At 43.3% G+C, this 20,573-nt stretch overlaps 1 protein-coding gene and 3 pseudogenes across 3 annotated transcripts; all 4 read left to right on the forward strand.

Moving 5' to 3' along the window:
• On the forward strand, window positions 1,905–8,039 carry LOC8067139. Of its 3 annotated transcripts, none has more exons than XM_021446385.1 (6): window positions 1,905–2,057; window positions 3,101–3,297; window positions 3,382–3,640; window positions 3,741–3,969; window positions 4,064–4,214; window positions 4,851–8,039. In XM_021446385.1, exons 2-6 carry the CDS (start codon window positions 3,169–3,171, stop codon window positions 7,206–7,208), a joined length of 3,126 nt encoding a protein of 1,041 aa, XP_021302060.1. In that variant the 5' UTR covers window positions 1,905–2,057; window positions 3,101–3,168; the 3' UTR covers window positions 7,209–8,039. The 3 variants fall into 3 exon arrangements, with proteins under 3 accessions (XP_021302060.1, XP_021302061.1, XP_021302062.1); XM_021446386.1 differs by having other exon boundaries at window positions 1,911–2,115; window positions 4,851–7,480; XM_021446387.1 differs by lacking the exon at window positions 1,905–2,057 and having other exon boundaries at window positions 3,157–3,297; window positions 3,371–3,640; window positions 4,851–7,480.
• Window positions 10,309–10,882, forward strand: LOC110429739 (annotated as a pseudogene).
• On the forward strand, window positions 11,818–12,392 carry LOC8071452 (annotated as a pseudogene).
• LOC8071453 lies at window positions 15,618–20,548 on the forward strand (annotated as a pseudogene).

The raw sequence follows: 20,573 nt of genomic DNA on the forward strand, positions 1-20,573 counted from the left end.
TGTTTTTTTTGGTAGGAAGGAAATATAAATAATAAGATCGGTTATATTATTTGGAATGTAAAACAAAACAAAATACGAGTTGGTGACATCCTTTACGTGCTGGATTCTTTAGTTACAAATTATTAGATCAACTACAACAGCTTGACTAAAGTTAATAGCTAAATTTTATTATTTAACCATTTTGTAAAACAGAAATCTTCTTAAAAAAGAAGAGATGCACAATAGCCTTGCTATTTTATAATATCAGATAGCTTGTGCCAGTGGTTGGCTATATATGGTCACCAAAAATCAAGAGATAGCTAACTTTCTATTTTATAAAATTAAATAATACATCTGTTGGAGTCTATTTTTTACTACTCAAATTTAAAAATAGTCTTCACAACAAGAATAACCGAGTTATTGGAGTTGCTCTCAGTAGTAGATAAAAATTATAACCATATCGTGGCCGAAGACTACGGCGACTCACATGCATGGTGGGCCGACATATGTTTTGCTTTCATATTCTAAATACAGTTCTGTGTAGTCCGGATACATTTAGTGGGTGTTTGGTTGTAGCGACTAAAATTTACTTACAGAATTTAGATACCAGTACTTTTAGTGGGTGTAGTTTAGATACATTGGATGGTCCATGAGGTATTCAGATATTAATAGAAAAATAAATTACAAATTACATTATCAGGATACATCAGGTGGTCTTCAGATACTAATAGAAAAAACAAATTACAATATCCGGATACATTGGGTGGTCTATGGGAGATTTGTCTCGCGGAGTATCGACGGAATTTGTAATTTATTTTTTTATTCAGTGGTCTTATTTAATTCTCACCTAAAAACTTTTCACCATATCCCATCAAATATTTAGACATATATATGAAACATTAAATATAGATAAAAAAATAACTAATTGCACAGTTTGCATAGAAACCACGAGATAAATCTTTTAAGCCTAATTAGTCCATAATTAGTCATAATTGCTACAGTGACACACATGTGCTAATGACAGATTAATTAGACTTAATAATTTTTATCGTAGTTTCCAAGTGAATTATGTAATTAGTTTTTTTAATTAGTATAATAGTATCCGAACTGCACCATGACTAGCTTTCTACCGGACTGGGTATTAGAGCAACTCCAAGAGAAGAGTTATCCATGTTATGTATTCTATATTTGGCTATTTTGGGAGAGAAAAGAGAGTCCAACAGCTATTGTATTTGGTTTGCTAAAATAGCAAGTCATCTATCCCGGAGTTCTCGCATGGTAAATATAGCATGCATGTTCCGCTAACCATATGATTTGCTGTATAGAAAGACTGTTAGAGATTTTTGTTTTTTTACATAATTTTCTATTTTAGAGGTTGGCTAAATCTTGAATTTAGCCATCCATTTTTACCAACTCTCTTGGAGTTGCTCTTATGTGTTTCCACATGTGCACCAGCAACCAATATCCAGAGTATGTACCTTCCCTTTGCCGGCTCTGCTGCCCATAACTGATAACCGTTACTATTCTCATTTCAAAGCAGGGTTTTATAAGTTTCTAGATCTCAACGATACATCAGTGAAATCTTAGAAACCAAACATGCAATGTCTACCGACCTCCAAAGTAAAGCATACTTACAGCATGTTCTTATGAATTTATTAGCTAAATCAACCAGCAATTCATTAGTGTTTTTCTTTCATAACAAATTAGTCGACATTATTTTCTGCTATGTCTTATCCGTCAAACAAACAATGCCTTTACTACCTAATCTGTAAGGGTGTTTGATTAAGGTTGTTAAAATTTAATAGATAAGTAGCATTTTGTTTTATTTAATAATTAATATATAATCATAAATTAATTAGGCTTAAAAGATTCATATCGTAAATTATAGCGAAACGGGACCTTGGATCTCACTGCAACACGCCCCACGATCTGGTCCTCCACTAATGTAGCTCAAGTCTCCCGTCTCCCACTAACAGCCTTTTAGCATCGTCCTCCGTCTCCCGTCTCCCTCTCATGCATCCCCCGCGCTGGTGAGTGGTGGCTGCATGCCACCGACGCCCACGGCGAGGGCTCGCCAGGTGCTTTGCTCGTCCTCGCTCTCACATCCTAGCTCGTCAGAACCCCAGATCCCATCTGGTAGTTGTGATTTTTTCAGCTCGAAATCATTTGTTAGTTTTTTTAGTTCTACTTTCTATTTGTTCGAGTATGATGTTGAAATCGATCTATTATTCAATCTTCTTCCTGCAAAGTCTTCTTTTACAAAGTCCTTTCTCCGCTCGATTCGCTGCTCAGCAGCTAGTTCATCAACCAAGTGATGCCCCAGCCCCACCCTCCTTGTATGGATCCATGTGGCCTTCACCTTGTCCCTATCCACCACTTGTCCTTTACCACATCGACCAACAGCGGTGCCCTGCACACCAATTATCACCACTGCCGATTTGGCTCTCCCACCTCTAGCAAACCTGAATCGTGACCCTAATTTAATCTCCTCAGAGCTCATCAAATTGGACAGGTGAACAGATGCAAAGTGAAAACCATCGAGTGGCAAGAGAAGAAAAAAAAACATTTTTTTTAGAAAAAGGAATAGCCTGCCTCTGTGAGCCGCACACAGACAAGTTTTTACAGCATTAAATTGAGCTTATAAGCTGATCACAAAATATAAACGAAATGAAGAAACTAAAAGCAAAGTCTATTATTGCATCCATTTTAGCAAAAATATTTAAGGCCACGACCTCCAACGCCTAGCTTGCTAGACAAATAGTCTCCATTGTGTCCTCACGCTGCAACAGGGATCGAAATCTCAGCCAATACGCTCCCCTGTAGACAGACTGTATAAAAGAAGTAAATCGTTTTTTTCTTAAATACCAAATCATTATGTGCACACCAAATTGGCCACATAAGAGCCACAGGAAATCCATTTTGGAAATACTTATTTGTACATCTGACTTTAACTCCAAATCTTCTCAACAACTATGCTCTGGATACTTGCATAATATTGTTTCCTCATTGATTGTAACCTCTATTCTTCTATCGGTATTTTGTTCATGAGTTTTTGTTGTAAAATTGCCAGTAGACAAGAGAAGGACGAATTTTAAGTAACATGTTAAGGTTAATTTTGCAGAGTGGGACATGTAATGCACTTGGGAACTACCACAAAAGGATTTTTCACTCTACAACGCAAGCAGTAGAATGAAGAACACATCATGCCGGATAAAAGATGTTCATCGTAAGTTACAATTCGAATTGTTACGAAAGGCGACTAATTATTTTTCTGAGGAACGGAAACTTGGCTCTGGCACATTTGGACAAGTATACAAGGTATGACAGAATCAAATTAGATACTTAGCGGTATATCTTCTTACTGTTGCCCTGAAAGTTTAAACTCCATAAGCTGTTGTATAGGGAGTGCTTGAAGATGGAGAAGAAATTGCTGTGAAGATTCTCCAATTCATGCCACAGATTGACAGTCAGCATTTCGAAAATGAATTTGGACACCTAAAGAGGCTGAAGCACGAAAACATTGTGCGATTACTGGGCTTTTGCGATGAATCAGAACCAATAATTGCACAGTACGGTGGAAGACAAGTCCATTGTGAAGTGATACACAGGGCACTCTGCCTCGAGTATATGCCAAATGGAAGTCTTACCAAGCTTCTTTCTGGTAAGTTTTCCCTCGTGTCTAAGGAATATTTTCTTTGGCATGTCAACAAAAGATATTCTTTACAATTCGCATTTTGAAAGTACTATGTTTGCTCTTGCAGAAGAATATACTGGGACGAATTGGTCCATACGGTACAAAATAATTAAGGGAATATGTGAGGGTTTAAAATACCTGCACGAGGGATTGGAAGTTCCTATTTTGCATTTGGATCTAAAACCAGATAATATACTTCTAGATCAGGGTATGGTACCTAAAATTGCAGATTTTGGTTTATCAAGACTTTTCGGTGAAGAAAACACTATACGAACAATGTCTCCACTAGGGACACTGTAAGATCAATGTCTCGAGTAAATATTTTTTTTAAGAAACCAAATTGTTTTTTTTAACCGTTGCTTTATGTGTATAATTAATGTTTTCTTGCAGCGGATACTGGCCACCGGAATTCATAGACAGGGGAATAATCTCAAAAAAATATGACATATTCAGTTTGGGTGTTATAATTATGAAGATAATTGTTGGACTTGAGGGCTACTCGAGCATTGCTGATATAGATGCCGGAGGATGTTTTGATTATGTAAGAATAGTTAAATTATTTACTATGTTAACTTAAAGTAGTTGTATATGCTGTTGAAGTACAAGTAATTGTCCATCTTTTTCTATCAATTTAAATTCTTTTGGGTTGAATAAGTCAGTGCATGCGACTCAATATGTTATTAAAGCTAGATGTCTCAAGTTCTAACAATAGCAGACTCAAATAAATGAAATAATTGTAGTCGACTCCAATTTCCATGTTTGAGACCTAAGGTAGGCTGCACGTGAGGGGAGTGTTGACGTATAAGTGAATTACCCATATTTCCCTATCAGCTTAATCTTTTGAATTGAACTTTTTAGTGTATGCAACTCAATATATGTCCTTCTCAACAAGACGTCATCTTGAAACATTTCCTTTGAGTTCATTAAATGTACGATCACAATGTGTTCCTCCATCCAAAACTAAATGTCTCTTATGCTACTACTTTAAGATGCTTGACTATTTCAGTCCTTGCTGTTGGCCAGAACACTTCTCAAGTTGTGCGACATTGAATTTGTGCTAATTTAGTTGTGTTACAATTTAGCATTGTGATGGGGTATATTTTCTGGTAGCATACATCCAAATTTTTTTAACAGTAACTGAGTAAACTTGGTTATACTCACCGTTCCCATTTTGTAGGTATACAACAACTCGAGGCCAAACTATGCATTTGTCGAACCAGATTATGAAAGAGTAAGGTGTTGTATTGAGATAGCTATAAACTGCATGGACAAGGACCGACGTAAAAGGCCTAGAATTAGTGATGTTGTCAGTAAATTAGATGAAATAGATTTTTTTTCAAGCCTGCAACAGCATCCTGCTGTGAAGGAAGCTGAAGGGTCGACGGTCACCATGCACATCCAAGAGGAGTGGAACAACCAGGTTGACACTGACAAGCTGGTAGTGATAGACTTCCCTGCGACCTGGTGCTCAATGTCCCGTGGGATGGCTCCGGTTTTTGCTGATACTGCCAAGGAGTTCACAAATGAAACTGTTTTATCAGAATCAGATCAATTTTATTCCGCATCGCAAGCAATTAGAAAGATACTGGAGATCAGTTATGGTGATCTACCTCTTCCAGTGAAGTCTTGCTTCCTGTACTTGACTGCTTTTTCAGGAAATCATATGATCAAGAAAGATCGTCTGATACGAAGATGGGTAGCTGAAGGGCTAATCCCTGAAAGGCATGGAAAGAGCTTGCTGGAAACAGGGGAGAGATACTTTGTTGAGCTTATCAATAGGAGGCTGATCCAACCGGCCTTTGACAACGACGATGATCAGCCAACTGGCTGCACTGTTCATGGTGACGTAGCGAATTTCATGGCATCCTTGTCAAATGAAGAAAACTTCATTACACCGGGTGCAGAGTTGAATTCCGGACTATTTCGGCAAGTTAGCCTTGACATCAACTATGGTTATGAACACGAAGGTGATACCTTGTTCTCGGACATGTGTTGTCTTCTAGAACAGAAGAGTTGGGTGGTTTCATGCAGTGATGAAAACTCAAGCGGTGGCATCAATGAAGCAATTTCTCTGCACCTATATAGGGTGCAATCCATTGCATTTTGGGCCTTCAAACACGTGCGGGTGCTGGATCTTGAAGATACCAAGGGCTTGGAAAACAAACAATTGGAAAGCCTTGGACGTCTGTCTCTGCTGAGGTACCTGGGATTGAGCAGGACCGATGTCACCAGGTTGCCTCCAGAAATCATGGCACTTAAACAATTAACTACCTTAAATCTAAGGCAAACCAGAGTGAGAAGGCTACCGAGATTTGGAGACATGAAGCTGTTGTCCCTGCTTGTCGATGAATTGATAATTCTGGGAGTAATGGGGGGAATGCAAGAATTGGAGGAACTATCGAAAGTCCTTCTAGGTCCGGATGGCTCGCTTGCTGGCGATGTGGCAAGGCTTGTTACTAAATTGGGGCGGCTGAGGATGCTTGGGGTAAGATTTAGTCATTTGCTTGGTCTGAATGAAACTGATCGGCAGGGAGTGAAGCATTTCCTCGAGGAGGTGGGGAAATCAAACCTGCAGTCCCTCTTTCTTGACAACTACCACCATCAGCTACTTGACTTACTGGCTGCTTCAAGCTGGGCCCACAATAGGCCACATCACCTGCGAAAATTTGAGCTGAGGATGCATGAATGCCTCCCACTGGTCCCACCAGAGATCGCTTCGCTGAGAGCCCTCACGCACTTGCATATCCATGTAGAAGCAGTCGAAGCAGAAGCTGTCCGCGCCCTTGGGTACTTGCCTAACTTAGTCCTCCTAAAGCTACGTCTAAGTACGAGCACAGGGCTGGCAGTGGGTAGCAAGGATGGATTTCATTGCCTCAAGGTGTTTTCGTATCACGGTGCATTAGGGCTGCAGTTTGAAGAAGGAGCCATGCCACAGCTCCGGAGGCTTTGCCTAGACCTTGATGCCCGGGATGAAATGCCCGAATTAGAATCTTTGGAATTTGGCATCCAGCATCTCACTTGTCTAGTGCAGGTCCGTGCAACTATTCACTGCAAGGATACTTTGACAGCTTCAGAGGTGGAGGCAGCAGAGGCCCACATCAGAGGCCAAGTATCTCTGAACCCCAACAATCGGGTATTCGAATTGAACAGAAGAGTGCAGCGCTCTGCTGCGAAGGCAGCCGAAGCGCCGGTGATCGCCATCCAGAGCCTGGATGAGTGGAGCAGCCAGGTCTGCCCCGACAAGCTGGTGGTGGTTTTCTTCACTGCGAGCTGGTGCAGACCGTCCCACAGGATGGATCCAGTTTTTGCTGATCTCGCCAAGAAGAACCCAAATGTGGTTTTCCTCAAGGTTGATGTTGATGTTGGTGAAATGAGCATTATTGCTAAGCAGTTGAGTGTTAATGGCGTACCAACATTCCTCTTCATGAGGGAGGGCACAGTTAAGGACAGGGTTCTTGGCGCAGACAAGGAAGAGCTGGAGGAGAAGCTTTTGGAGCAGTTGTCCCTGATGCCTTGGCTGCGCCTCTATGTTTGATGGCACCGCATATGCAGTATTAATTCCATCTTCTGCTATTAGGTTCCTGCAAACTAATGACATAATGCCCCCCCTTTTTTTGGCAAAATGCATGTTTTTGTTTATAAAAGAAATGGTTGAAGCACAACATTTCTAAGGTTGATGATAATGGAAACTTCAGTTTTTGCTGTTTCCAAGAGCGCTACAATGCTTTAAGTTGATGAATGAAACAATCAATTTTAATACATAGTGTCATTTTGTTGTTTATTGTTGGAATATAAGTGAATTTCCTATCTCTCCTTATCAGCCTTTTGGGTTGAATTGGTTGGTGCATGCAACTCAATATAGCATCAGAGCTAGAGGTCTCGAGTTTGAATCCTGGTTAGCGCAATTAAATGAAAATATAATTGCTGCTTGCTCCTATTCCACGTCTGAGGTATGAGGGAGCCTCCACGTGAGGGAGAGTGTTGGAATATAAGTAAATTGCCCAACTCTCCTGGTCAGCTTAACCTTTTGGGTTGAACTGGTTGGTGCATGTAACTCAATATTTCTTGCTGACCTGATTGTGCCATGCTGAAGAAGTCGGAGCCAAATATACCATTCTTTATGCTTCTCAACCATCTGGTTTACTGGAGAAGAAAAATACTACTAAGGCTGGCCTTGGCAAATGTGATGGAGAGTGCCTAGTCAAGTCAACTTTTCTGGAGGGGACTTTTGTTGTAAGTTGTTACCTGTACTCTGTTTCATTCGTGGTTAGCTGTATTATGAAATGTACACTCATGTGTGAGACGATACTTCACAAATCAATATGCACGCCTGTCTACTATGTTCAGGGAATAGTGCTTCCTATCATCTTGATATCACAAATTTTCCTTGCAATATTGTCTCACACCTGTCTACTATGTTCAGGGAATAGTGCTTCTTATCATCTTGATATCAGGACTCATGTGTATGATGGGAATTGATACTCCATCAAGGTTTGAAGCTCCCCAGGAATCTTGGTTCATTCCAATACAGATCAGACTGAGTTTGCTTCCTATTCAGAGTGACTTGTTTAAATTACATACCCCTACGAAAATCTAGTTGAGCTTTTGCACGCACTTGCATAAAGCTTGTGTTGTAACAGATCTAGCATGGCGCCCAGTGTTTTCTGTGAATAACCTGCAATTCAGGTAACAAATAAGATGGCACTGTGCATCAACAAAATGAAATCTTGTTACTGTACTTAAACATGTGTCACGAGCTCACATGTAGAAGCCGTGATGTTTTTGGTGTTTCTGATGGGGTGGGATCAGTGGACGTCGATTCATTTTGTGGCCTTGTGGCCTTCTGTTGTAAGGTTGCTGGTTGTGGTGAGTCTGGACTATCCAGATAGCGGAAACCTAGGCTAAGTTCCCATCTTGTAATGTTAAGCTCTAAGCATTTATCTTGTGAATGTGAGGGCTGAAATACTTTATTCTATATTCTAAAAAAAAAATGTCACGACCTCACGCCTATTTACATCTTGTGTCCCAATTAAAACTGTAAGTCGTTGGCCAAGCTGTACAATCTTTGACAGACTGCAATACATTGATCCTCTGGATGTGAAACACATTGGCTAATTGATGATATCCGTCCTTATGGCTGATTAACATGTTTCAGGATCGTGTTTTAGTCTAATGAAGCAACATGATTTGTTTCTCAATTCTAATGGGGTTTCAATTTAAGCCTAAATTGAGAGGCCTCTCAGTGTACATTTTAGGTTTATTTATTGGCCAAAGTCGATCCTCAATTCCTCTTAACCAATGCTACAATCTGCATTAGTATCTATGTAACACGTATCTAAAATATACTCATGTCGGACATGCAAATAAATCGATCTTCCCATGCTGCTAGTGGAAGATCTAGCAGAAGGGCTAGAGTATCTTTATGTCCATTAAAACCAGGGGGAAGATAGGGGAGGAGAATGTGAAAGCAAAAGGGCTAGTTTGGATGGTGGTGGTGGTGGGTAATAAACCTAGTGGAAAGCGAAGCCCTGGAGGGATTTTAGAGGCATTTTATTTCCTTAGGTAGAAATTCCCATCCCCTAGCCACTATCTTGGAATGTCACAAAACTTCCAAAAAGATCAAGAAAAGTTATAGAAAAGGGTATCCTTCCTCCTGGAACCCCCTCCTCATCCTTGCCCCCGCCACCTCCTCACCCTTGCACCTCCTTGTCGCCCTCGTCCTTGCGCCCCACCTCCATTTGCCTCGCCGGTGACCGTGCCCTCCTCACACTCGCACCCGCCGCTACGCACCACCCGCCATGGCGAGCTAGGGTTTCGTCGGGGGTGGCAGTGGAGCTTCGGCGAAACCCTAGCGTGCATGTGGTGGCTGCCTTTTCCCCATCCCCCACCTTCCGTAGTGAGCTCCGACCATGGAGCTCCCATGCCTCAACCCCTCAAACACAGCTAGGGCCCTTAAACCGCACTGCAGCTATCCCCACCGCGTGGCCGGCCTTCCTCCCCCAAACCCCCTTCTATCCTCGCAGGAGATGGAGAAGAAGAGAAGGAGAGCATAGGAGCAGAAGATGCTAGAACCCTAACATCCAAGCGAGGTCCCGGTCTCCGTCCTCACCGCCGTCTTCTTCTAGTCCAGTGGGGCACGTGCGTGGGCGCATCATCTGACAGGTAAAGAAAATATCAGGCACATTCATTTGAGTAAATGCTAAGATGTGATTAGTTAATAGCTAGCACGCATGATATATGCTACATAATTAAAAGGAAACATTTTTAGCAAAACAAAAACGGTCAACAAGCTACATCACATACTAAGTCACATCCATCACATTGCAAGGTACACATTTTTTTTCTAGAAATTTAGACAGCACAATCAATTAGACAATAGTACCAAGTTGTAGATGCAGGGTTGCAGGAAGATGTAGTGTGGGTGGGGTGGAATTGGCTTCAGAATGTATGAACTCTCCACAAATTGAGTAGGCAGGAACAGAATTACGGAATCACAGATCCTAGCGGCAGCTCACCGATGGGATCCGTGTTAGGCCAATCGGATCTGGTGTTTGATTGATCGATGGAGTAGGAACTCAAAATATTGGAGTGGATGCATGTGTGTGTATCACACATAACAGTTCGTGGAGAATGAGATGAACTTTGTCGTCGTCCCACCGTCCATCCTGTACCAGGACTTTGGGGAGATGCTGAGCGATGTGAACGGGCGGCCAGTTGTTCCGTGCCCACATATGTGTCCTGGCTTTCCGCTCTCCGGTGTTTAGAGCGGAGCTCTTTGATCCAATGAAGGAGAAAGCCGAAAATCTCATTAGGATTGATGACACGGAGTCAGCAATCTTCGAGGCTCTGCTTCACTTCATCTACACAGATCGTCTGCCTGATAGCTGCAGTGATGGCCGGAATCTGGCCATCATGCACTTGCTGGTTGCCGCGGACCGGTATGGAGTGGAGAGGCTAAGGTTGTTGTGTGAAAGTAAGCTCAGCAAAGCCATTGATGTGGAAATAGTGGCGACGACGCTATCTTTAGCAGAGCAGCACAACTGCTCGCAGCTGCGACGAGCCTGCATCGGGTTCATGGCCTCGCTGAACATGTTTGGCCCAAACATGGAAACCGATGGATTCGATCATCTCATTGCAAGCTGTCTATTGGTGATGAAGGAGATTCTAGACAATGTGTCCTGCATTTGGAGTGGTAAGCAGTGCCGGTGACAAGTGAGTGATACTAATTCTTAGTCAGTGTTCGGTAATCTACAACAGTGGTGGAGCTCGAACAAATTTGAGGGGGATGCGCTTACTTTATGGGTGCAAGAATTTATGATTCATGGGTGCAAATATGGTGAAAATTTGACATTTATCATTGTTTTTTTATTTTTTCTGTGGGTGCGGCTGCATCCACAGTGCTCCCTGTATCTCCACCCCTGATCTACAGTTAATCATGTGTGTTACTACGACATATCTTTTAGGGAGTTGAGTTCATGATGTTTTTATTATGATAACAGTAACCTCGGTTTCATGGCAAATGATATATTTTTTTGTTACGTGAAAAAGAAGTGTGTGTGCGTGTGCATGCATGTGTGTGTATCACACATAACAGTCCCTTTTGAAATATAAAATCAACGTCTGTTTCACAACACAAACGGTATGGTCTCTCAATGACCATGAAGGAGTGAGTTGTGCGTGTGGTCACCACCCACTCGTCGCGCGACCAAGCAACGACAATGCCCCCCGACGCACCCACCAAAGGCTAGCACACATAGTCAAACCCCGTTCCCATTAAATCATTAACCATGGAGTGGGACAGTACATCAACTTTGGTCTCAACCAGGCAGAGCGCAGAGATACGTTCCTTGATCAGGAACTCACCAATGGCCACGCGCTTGACGCGCTCTCGACTTCATACCTCGCACATTCCAAATAACAAAATTTTGTTCTAACATGGCTACAATGGCGCGACAGGGGTTGTGGCGGTGCTAATGGCACCAAGTGCGCGTTGCTTCCTACCTGGGAATAAGATGTCCATAGCCTCACGCTTTGACGGCGACAGTGGTAGCCTGAACAACGTCTGGAACTCGTCGAGTAGGCCAAAGAAAAAGTTCCAGACGTCCCAATTGAAACTGTAAATCTTTGCTGTCTCTGTTGCCAAGATGAACTTTGTCGTTGTCCCACCGTCCAGCCTACACCAGGACTTTAGGGAGATGCTGAGCGATGTGATGGGGCGGCCAGTTGTTCCGTGCCCACATATGTGTCCTGGCTTTCCGCTCTCCGGTGTTTAGAGCGGAGCTCTTTGATCCAATGAAGGAGAAAGCCGAAAATCTCATCAGGATTGATGACATGGAGCCAGCAATCTTCGAGGCTCTGCTTTCACTTCATCTACACAGATCGTCTGCCTGATAGCTGTAGTGATGGCTGGAATCTGGCCATCATGCACTTGCTGGTTGTCGCGGACCGGTATGGAGTGGAGAGGCTAAGGTTGTTGTGTGAAAGTAAGCTCAGCAAAGCCATTGATGTGGAAACAGTGGTGACGATGCTATCTTTAGCAGAGCAGAACAACTGCTCGCAGCTGCAAAGAGCCTGCATTGGGTTCATGGCCTCGCTGAACATGTTTGGCCCAAACTTGGAAACCGATGGATTCGATCATCTCATTGCAAGCTGTCCATTGGCGATGAAGGAAATTCTAGACAATGTGTCCTGCATTTGGAGTGGTAAGCAATACCGGTGACAATTGAGTGATACTGATTCTTAGTCAGTGTTCAATAATCTACAGTCAGTCATGTGTATTACTATGACATATCTTTTAGCAAGTTGAGTTCATGATGTTTTTTAGAATGATAACAGTAACATCGGTTTCATGGAAAATGACATATTGTTTTTGTTAAGTGAAAAAGAAGTGTGTGTGTGTGTGTGTGTGTGTGCGCGTGTGCGTGTGCATGCATGTGTGTGTATCACACATAACAGTCCCTTTTGAAATATAAAATCAATGTTTGTTTCACAACACAAACAGTATGGTCTCTCAATGACCGGGAAGGAGCGAGCTGTGCACGTGGTGACCACCCACTCGTCGCATGACTAAGGCCTTGTTTAGTTCTGAAAATTGAAAAAATTTCTGTACTGTAGCACTTTCGTTTGTTTGTGACAAATATTATCTAATTATGGACTAACTAGGATCAAAAGATTCGTCTCGTGATTTACAGCTAAACTGTGTAATTAGTTTCTGTTTTCGTCTATATGTAATGTTTCATGCATGTGCCACAAAATTCGATGTGACGGGGAATCTTGAAAACTTTTTGGTTTTCAGGGTGAACTAAACATGGCCTAAGTAACGACATTGCCCCCCGACACACCCACCAAAGGCAAGCACACATTGTCAAACCCCATTCCCATTAAATCATTAATCATAGAGGGGGATACTACATCGACTTTTGTCTATACCAAAAAGCACAGAGATACTTTCCTTGATCAGGAACTCACGAACGGCCGCTCGACGCGCTCTCGAGTTCATACACACATTCCAAATAAGAAAGTTTTGTTCTAACATGGCTACAATGGCACCATAGGGGTTGTGGCGGTGCTAACAGCACCAAGTGTGCGCTGCTTCCTACCTGGGAATAAGGTGTCCATAGCCTCATGCTTCGATGGCGACAGTGGTAGCCTGAACAATGTCTGGAACTCGTCGAAGGAGGCCAAAAAAAGTTCCAGACGTCCCAATTGAAACTGTAAATCGTTGCTGTCTCAGTTGCCAAGATGTACAATCTGTGACAGACTGCAATACATTGATCATCTGGATGTGAAAAACATTAGCTAATTGATGATATCCGTCCTTATGGCTGATTAACATGTTTCAGGATCGTGTGTTAGTCTAATGAAGCAACATGATTTGTTCTCAATTCTATTGGGGTTTCAATTTAAACCTAAACTGAGAGGCTTCTCGGCATACATTTTAAGTTTATTTATTGGCCAAAGTCAATCCTCAATTCCTCTTTACCAATGCTACAATTTGCATTATTATCTAAGTAACACGTATCTAGAATATACTCATGTACGACAGGCAAATAGATAAATCTTCCCATGCTGCTAATGGAAGATCTAGCAGAAGGGCTAGGGTATCTTTATGTCCATTGAAACCAAGGGGAAGATATGGGAGGAGAATGTGAATGCAAAAGGGCTAGTTTGGATGGTGATGGTGGTGGGTAATAAACCTAGTGGAAAGCGAAGCCCTGGATGGACAGAGGCATTTTATTTCCTTCGGTAGAAATTCCCATCCCCTAGCCACTATCTTGGAATGACACAAAACTTCCAAAAAAATCAAGAAAAGGGTGTCTTTCCTCCTCGAAACCCCTCCTCATCCTCGCCTCCGCCACCTCCTCACCCTTGTGCCTCCTCGCTGTCCTCGTCCTTGCGCCCCACCTCCACTTGCCTCGCCGGTGACAGCGCCCTCCTCCTCACACTCGCCATGGCCACCGCCGCTGCCCACCACCCCAACACGGCAAGCTAGGGTTTTGTTGGGGGTGCCGTGGAGCTTTGACGAAACCCTAGCGTGCCTGCGGCGGCTGCCTTTTTCCAATCCCCCACCTGGTCCGGCCGCCTCCACCACAGCCTTGGCCCCTAAACCACATTGCCGCTGTCTCCACCGTGTGGCCAACCTTCCTCCCCTAAACCCTTTATATCCTCCCGTTCCTCGACCTAGTCCGGCCGCCTCCACCGCAGCCAGAGCCCCTAAACCGCACTGCTGCTGTCCCCACCACATGACTGGTCTTCCTCCCCCAAACCCCCTTCTATCCTCGCTAGAGATGGAGAAGAAGAGAAGGAGAGCGCATGAGCAGGAGATGCCAGAACCCGAACACCCAAGCAAGGTCCCCGTCTCCGTCCTCATCGCCGTCTTCTTCTTGTCCAGTGGGGCACAGGCGCGAGCGCATCATCTGACAGGTAAAGAAAAAGGCACATTTGTTTGAGTAAATCTGTATAAAAATAGGAAGTTTATGTTCTGCGCATCCATAATGCTAAGATGTGATATGCCTACAAAATTAAAAAGAAACATTTTTAGCAAAACAAAAATGGTCAACAAGCTACATCACATACCAAGTCACATCCATGACATTGCAAGGTACACATCTCCACTACTATATAATGCACCACTTTAAACTTTCCTAAAGCTACACAGAAAACTACCCCGCACAGTCATTGCCTAATCTAAGTACACCCAACTACTTGCACACAACAATATCTAATTTTCAAAATTAAGGGACAAGATTAGGCAATGAATCATCTTTCTCACATTCACTCACATCCAACGGCCAGGAACACTTGGATCAAACTCATCACTCACCCCCTCCACCCTCGGCCGGGCCCGCTCCCACCCCTCCACGCGCCGGTACCCGAGAAGTCGCGCCTCGACTCGCTCCCACGCGCATCGCTCGGTGCCTCGACTCCCTCCAGACGCGATGGGACACCTCCCACGCGCCTCGTCCCCTCCTCACCGACTCCGCCAGGATGCCCCGACCTGCAAGGGCCGCCGCCAGGATGCCCCGGCCCGCGAGTGCCACGCCAGGACGCCCTGGCCTGCGAGCGGCGCCGCCAGGATGCGCGACCGCCGCCGCCAGGATGCCACAGCCCGCGAGCGTGCCGGGGCCAGGACCAGGGCGCGCCGCCGTCTCTAGGGAAACGCCCAGCCGCCACCGTGACGCGTCCCGACCTTGGAGACCTAGATCTGGAAGCCGATGAGTCCGTCACGGTCCTCATGGTCGTCGTCAGGCGCGGGCCAGTCATCCTCACGGGTCGAGTTGCTAGCGGCGATGTCGATCGGCGGGTCGGGCAAGGCAAAGGATTCAGCAGGAAGAGAGCCTCGAGGAAGGGGTCGAGGGGAAGACGAGGTGGAGGTGGAGCAAGTTGGGCTAGCGATGCGGATGCGAGGGAACGGGCTCTTGATCTCTTTCCGAGCGTGCTGAGGATGAGCGCCACCTCCTCCTATGGGATCTGCAGCACCTTCCTCCAAGGCCACGGTGCGCACGTGCCCGTCAGAGGCCGAGGCAGCGAGCTTCTCCTCCTAAAGCGTGCCCTCTGGGAAGATGAGCTTGGCGATGTGCAGGAGCCCATGCTCGAACGCCTCCCGCAGCGCCGGGCGGCCGTGTCCTCGGACGAGGAGGAGAAGAGGATCACCAGCTACCCACCTCACGCGGATGACCATGTTGTTCATGCAAGGGCGACCTCCATGAGGTCAATGTGCTGCAGCTCCTTGCTTGGGTCGGCGACAACCACCAGCAATTTTTTTGCAAGTTCGAGCCTTCAAGGTATGCATTGACTGGTAAGAGGCTAGGCTCCGCCCACACCAATTGCCCTCTCACTACCGTATGTTTTTCTTGCCATTCTTTCTTAGCTTGGCCATCTTTACTTTGCGATCTAGAATAAGAAGGGGTGGGTTTCTCTGGATTTGAACTGGTTTGGAGATTGATTATATTAGTGAATGGAGTGCAAAATCATACGATTTTTTATCAACAAAAACTGCTAATGAAATGTCTACCCTAAACACATAAAAACAAATAAATAAGTGATCCTTATATTTTGGTTTAATTATATTAGTTAAATTAACATTTTTTCTTGATGATGTGTATAGTGAGGATCAGCAATAGGAAATTAAAGAAGAGGCAATGAGTACATATGAATTTCTACAAGCTTGGCAATCTTTACTTTGCAATCTAGGATGAGAAGGGGTGGGTTTCTCTGGGTTTGAACTGGTTTCGAGATTGATTAGATCAATGAATGGAGTGCAAAAACATACAATTTTTTGTCAACAAAAACTGCTAATAAAATGTCTATCCTAAACACATAAAAACAAGTAAATAAGTGATCCTTATATTTTGGTTTAATTATATAATTTAAATTAACATTCTTTTGTTGATGATCTGTATAGTGAGGATCAGCAATAGAAAATTAAAGAAGAGGCAATGAGTACATATGAATTTTTACAATGGATTTACAGCTGCTTAGGATGTGCTGCTGGATCTTGCTGTCAGAAGTGGGCTGCCGCTGAGAAATTTCAGCCATCTTCAAAGTCAAGTGGTCATCATAGTCTTGGAAGAAAGGTGCATTTGTTAAATGAGTACAACTTATTTTAGTCTGAGAAACTAAGCAATCAGAGTTCTGCCATAATTTTGAAATCTTACACTTCAAGGCTACTTGTCGGTTATCCAGATCTCCTCTTCTTACTTGATTTGTGTGGTGTTCGTGTCAGTGCGCTATGTAGCTGTCAGTGAACAAGATTTCCTCTGGTAAAATTTTAATGTGTACTGCTTGTCTCAAGATCCCTTATTCTGCTACTTTCCCGATCATGGTTTGGGTATAAACTGGTGGTTCATTGTACCAAATGTCCTAATTGATTTGTTCACTATAAAATACCTTGGGTAGTGTTAAGAAATTTACCTGGTGGAGATCTTGCTAGAGAAGGAATTCATGTCTGCTTGCTCATATTTGATCTTTGCAATAATAGTAAATCTTTGCTAGAGAAGGGATGTCCCCGTGGGTGAGTTAAAACTGAATTTTATCTATGCTCCAGTTCGATACTTCTTTGTCTTGGTCTTGTGGACAATGAATGTTCCTAAATTAAATAAATTTGCTCCTATAAAGCATTTCTGTTTTTCTTCACATTTTGTTGCCCTGTAGATTAGGAAAAGAAATTGATTGTTGATTAGGTACAGCTTCTACCTAAATTAGTTTTTACCTGTATATAAGGTCAAATCATTGATTTTTTTTTGACTCTTTATGATATCTACTTAGCTAATTGTTGAGAATTTTGGCAGGTATTCTTCTCGTATGCTCTTGGCGCAGAATTGGAGTAGTCTCAGTGCTGATTTTTATTTTTCTTCTCCCTGGTAATAATTATCAAAAGAGGCACAATGTTAAATGTTTTTTGGATTTATTTGGATAAGGGACAATGTTAAAAAAGGGCCTCTTGTTAAGGGTTTAGGAATCAGGCACCCAACTGTTCAACGAGCAGGAGTGCGGTGCCTCTCACCTTGATACTCTTGGTGTGTACAACAACCTTGCTGCAATCTATAACGCCATCGGAAGGTACATGTCATAACCTGTTCTTCTGCAACCTAAAGTCATTTTATTCAGAATCCGTACTCATATCTCTACCTGTGATACAATTACATACTTCGTATTTGTTAAACAACCACACATTTAGGATCTCTAGGTGTTATTGGTATGCCCATAATGCATCTATACATGCTTCATCATTTACAACAATAAGAACTAAGTGGCTGGTTCGATTTGTCCTGTTATATGAAGGGGTAAATTTATTAAATCTAATTCTTTGCTAAGTTTGTGTGTGGGTTTGTGTTTGTTTGTGGGGGAGGTGGCATGACCGGCTGAAGCTGCCAACACCAGATGTGGTTCCCGTGAGGGGCAGGGAAGCTGTGGCGCCACAGATCACTAGGGCTCGGCCGAGGTGACGCGGCCTAAGCTATAGTGGCATAGGGTGTCCACCATCATTTTAGTCTTTCGAGAAACTTCTGGTTAGTTTTACTGTTTGTCGTTGTATGTTTTGTTGTATTGTAATTAGTAGAGTTACAATGTAGTTGTTGAAAAAAGAAAGAATTGGAATGAAAAAGTTGGCTATAAAGTTTTAGAGGTTAATGGTTTGTGAAAAAAAAAATCATGCAGCAAGGCATGATTTTTTTTATCTTTAAAGAAATTTAAGTTTGTTTGGCTCGTATTTGATTGTTTTAATTTGTGTGTCCGAATATCACCGTAGCGTTAGCACGGGCATACTACTAGTTTTTTTCTAGAAATTGAGACAACACAATCAATGAGACAATAGTACCAAGTTGTAGATGCAGCATTGCAGGAAGATGCAGTGTGGGTGGGGTGGAATTGGCTCAGAATTTATGAACTCTCGACAAATTGAGCAGGCGAGAAGGGAATTACGGAATCACAGATCCTAGCGGCATCTCACCGATGGGATCCGCGTTAGGCCAATCGGATCTGGTGTTTGATTGATCGATAGAGTAGGGACTCAAAATATTGGAGCGAAGGGATTGGTGAATCCGATGTTAAAGTAGAAGCTAGCACGAAATTCAGATAGACAGCAAAAGTAGTTGGAAGGTAGAATGAAGAAAGGCAGAAAGCCTAAGAGTTTAGGATTCCTGTTACTTGCTGACCACATATTTTTTTGAAGGAGCTGGAGAGGCCGAAGCCCCTACAGGAAGTTTATTAAAGAAACTAGAACACAAAGGTCTTACAGGAAAAAAAAAAGAAAAAAGCTGAAAGAAGATTACAAAAGAAGAAACAAAAAACAAAAAACAACACTACAGCAGTACAGCTGTACAACAGAAAATTAAGAGACAAAAAAAGAAACAAAGAAGATCTGAACTAGGCAGCTGAAGAGACCAGACTTTGTATCCATGTATCAAACTGGTGTTCTTGACCCTGTTTAAGCCTATGCTGAAGCAGATTCAACTCCTTGAATAGCAGCTCTTTGCAATCTTCTCTGTTTCTTCTCAGACCTCTGAAGATCAGGTCATTCCGGGCTGTCCAAATTGTCCAGCACAATAAAATAATTGTCTCCATGAAGAACCTGGAATTAAGCTGCGACCTCAACATTGAGGTAAGCTCAGGGAAGTGGTTCCCATCTGTGATTTCCACACCAATAATGTCCCAACACATTCTTGCAAAGGAGCAATCTACAAACGGATGGTAAGAGGACTCCTCTGTCAGGGCATTACATAGAGCACAGTTGTATGAATTTAGCTCCATATTCTTCCTTCTCAAAATGTTTTTGGTACTAAGCCTGTCCTTGATCAGGAGCCAGAAAAAGACTATGCTTTGGTTGAGCACGATTCTTCCATAGCCATTTGAAAACTGGGTGAACATCAGAATGCCCAACCAAGGCCCTGTAAATCTTATTAGCTGAAAAAGTCTCAGAACCCCCATTGTAAACCCATCTATCATTATCTTTATTCAAAACAAGATCATTAAGCATGCCTTGCACCTCCAGCATTTGCTGAAAGTCAATCTGAGATAGAGGGAGCTGGAATAGCTCAGAGAAGTCATTAATGTTGGCCACTTTTTGGACTGTTAACTGCTCCCTTTTGACAAATGTAAATAGTTCAGGAGCCAACAGATTAAGGGGCTCGTTCTTCCACCTGTCAGTCCAGAAGTGAATACTGTCACCAGCCATGGCAAAAGGCCTTGCCAAATCCTTTACATAGTCCAGACCCATTCTGGGTCGATTATATGGATTTTCTTAGTTCTGGGCTTGTGCATGCATGTGTGTGTATCACACATAACAGTCCTGGAGAACGAGATGAACTCTGTCATCGTCCCACCGTCCAGCCTGCACCAGGATTTTGGGGAGATGCTGAACGATGTCGAAGGGGCGACCAGTTGTTCCGTGCCCACAGATGTGTCCTGGCTTTCCACTCTCCGGTGTTTAGAGAGGAGCTCTTTGGTCAAATGAAGGAGAAAGCTGAAAATCTCATTAGGATCAATGACATGGAGCCAGCAATCTTCGAGGCTCTACTTCACTTCATCTACACAAATCGTTTGCCTGATAGCTGTAGTGACAGCCGGAATCTGGCGATCATGCACTTGCTGGTTGCCGAGCACCGGTATGGTGTGGAGAGGCTAAGGTTGTTGTGTGAAAGTAAGCTCAGCGAAGCCATTGATGTGGAAACAGTGGCGACGACACTATCTTTAGCAGAGCAGCACAACTGCTCGCAGCTGCGACGAGCCTGCATTGGGTTCATGGCCTCGCCGAACATGCTTGGTCCAATCATGGAAACCGATGGATTCAATCATCACATTGCAAGCTGTCCATCGGTGATGGAAGAGATTCTAGAAAAGGTGTCCTACATTTGGAGTGGTAAGCAGTGCCGGTGACAAGTAAGTGATACTGATTCTTCAA

The sequence above is a fragment of the Sorghum bicolor genome, chromosome 8 (assembly GCF_000003195.3).
Source record: "Sorghum bicolor cultivar BTx623 chromosome 8, Sorghum_bicolor_NCBIv3, whole genome shotgun sequence".
In the NCBI taxonomy this organism is placed as follows: Eukaryota; Viridiplantae; Streptophyta; class Magnoliopsida; order Poales; family Poaceae; genus Sorghum; species Sorghum bicolor.

Excerpts from the sequence above, each read along its gene's own strand:
- LOC8067139 (XM_021446385.1), top strand. The coding sequence starts at position 3,169 with ATGAAGAACACATCATGCCGGATAAAAGATGTTCATCGTAAGTTACAA. Across the intron at positions 3,298-3,381 it reads CATTTGGACAAGTATACAAG|GGAGTGCTTGAAGATGGAGA; the intron begins GTATGACAGAAT and ends GCTGTTGTATAG. Across the intron at positions 4,215-4,850 it reads CCGGAGGATGTTTTGATTAT|GTATACAACAACTCGAGGCC; the intron begins GTAAGAATAGTT and ends CCCATTTTGTAG.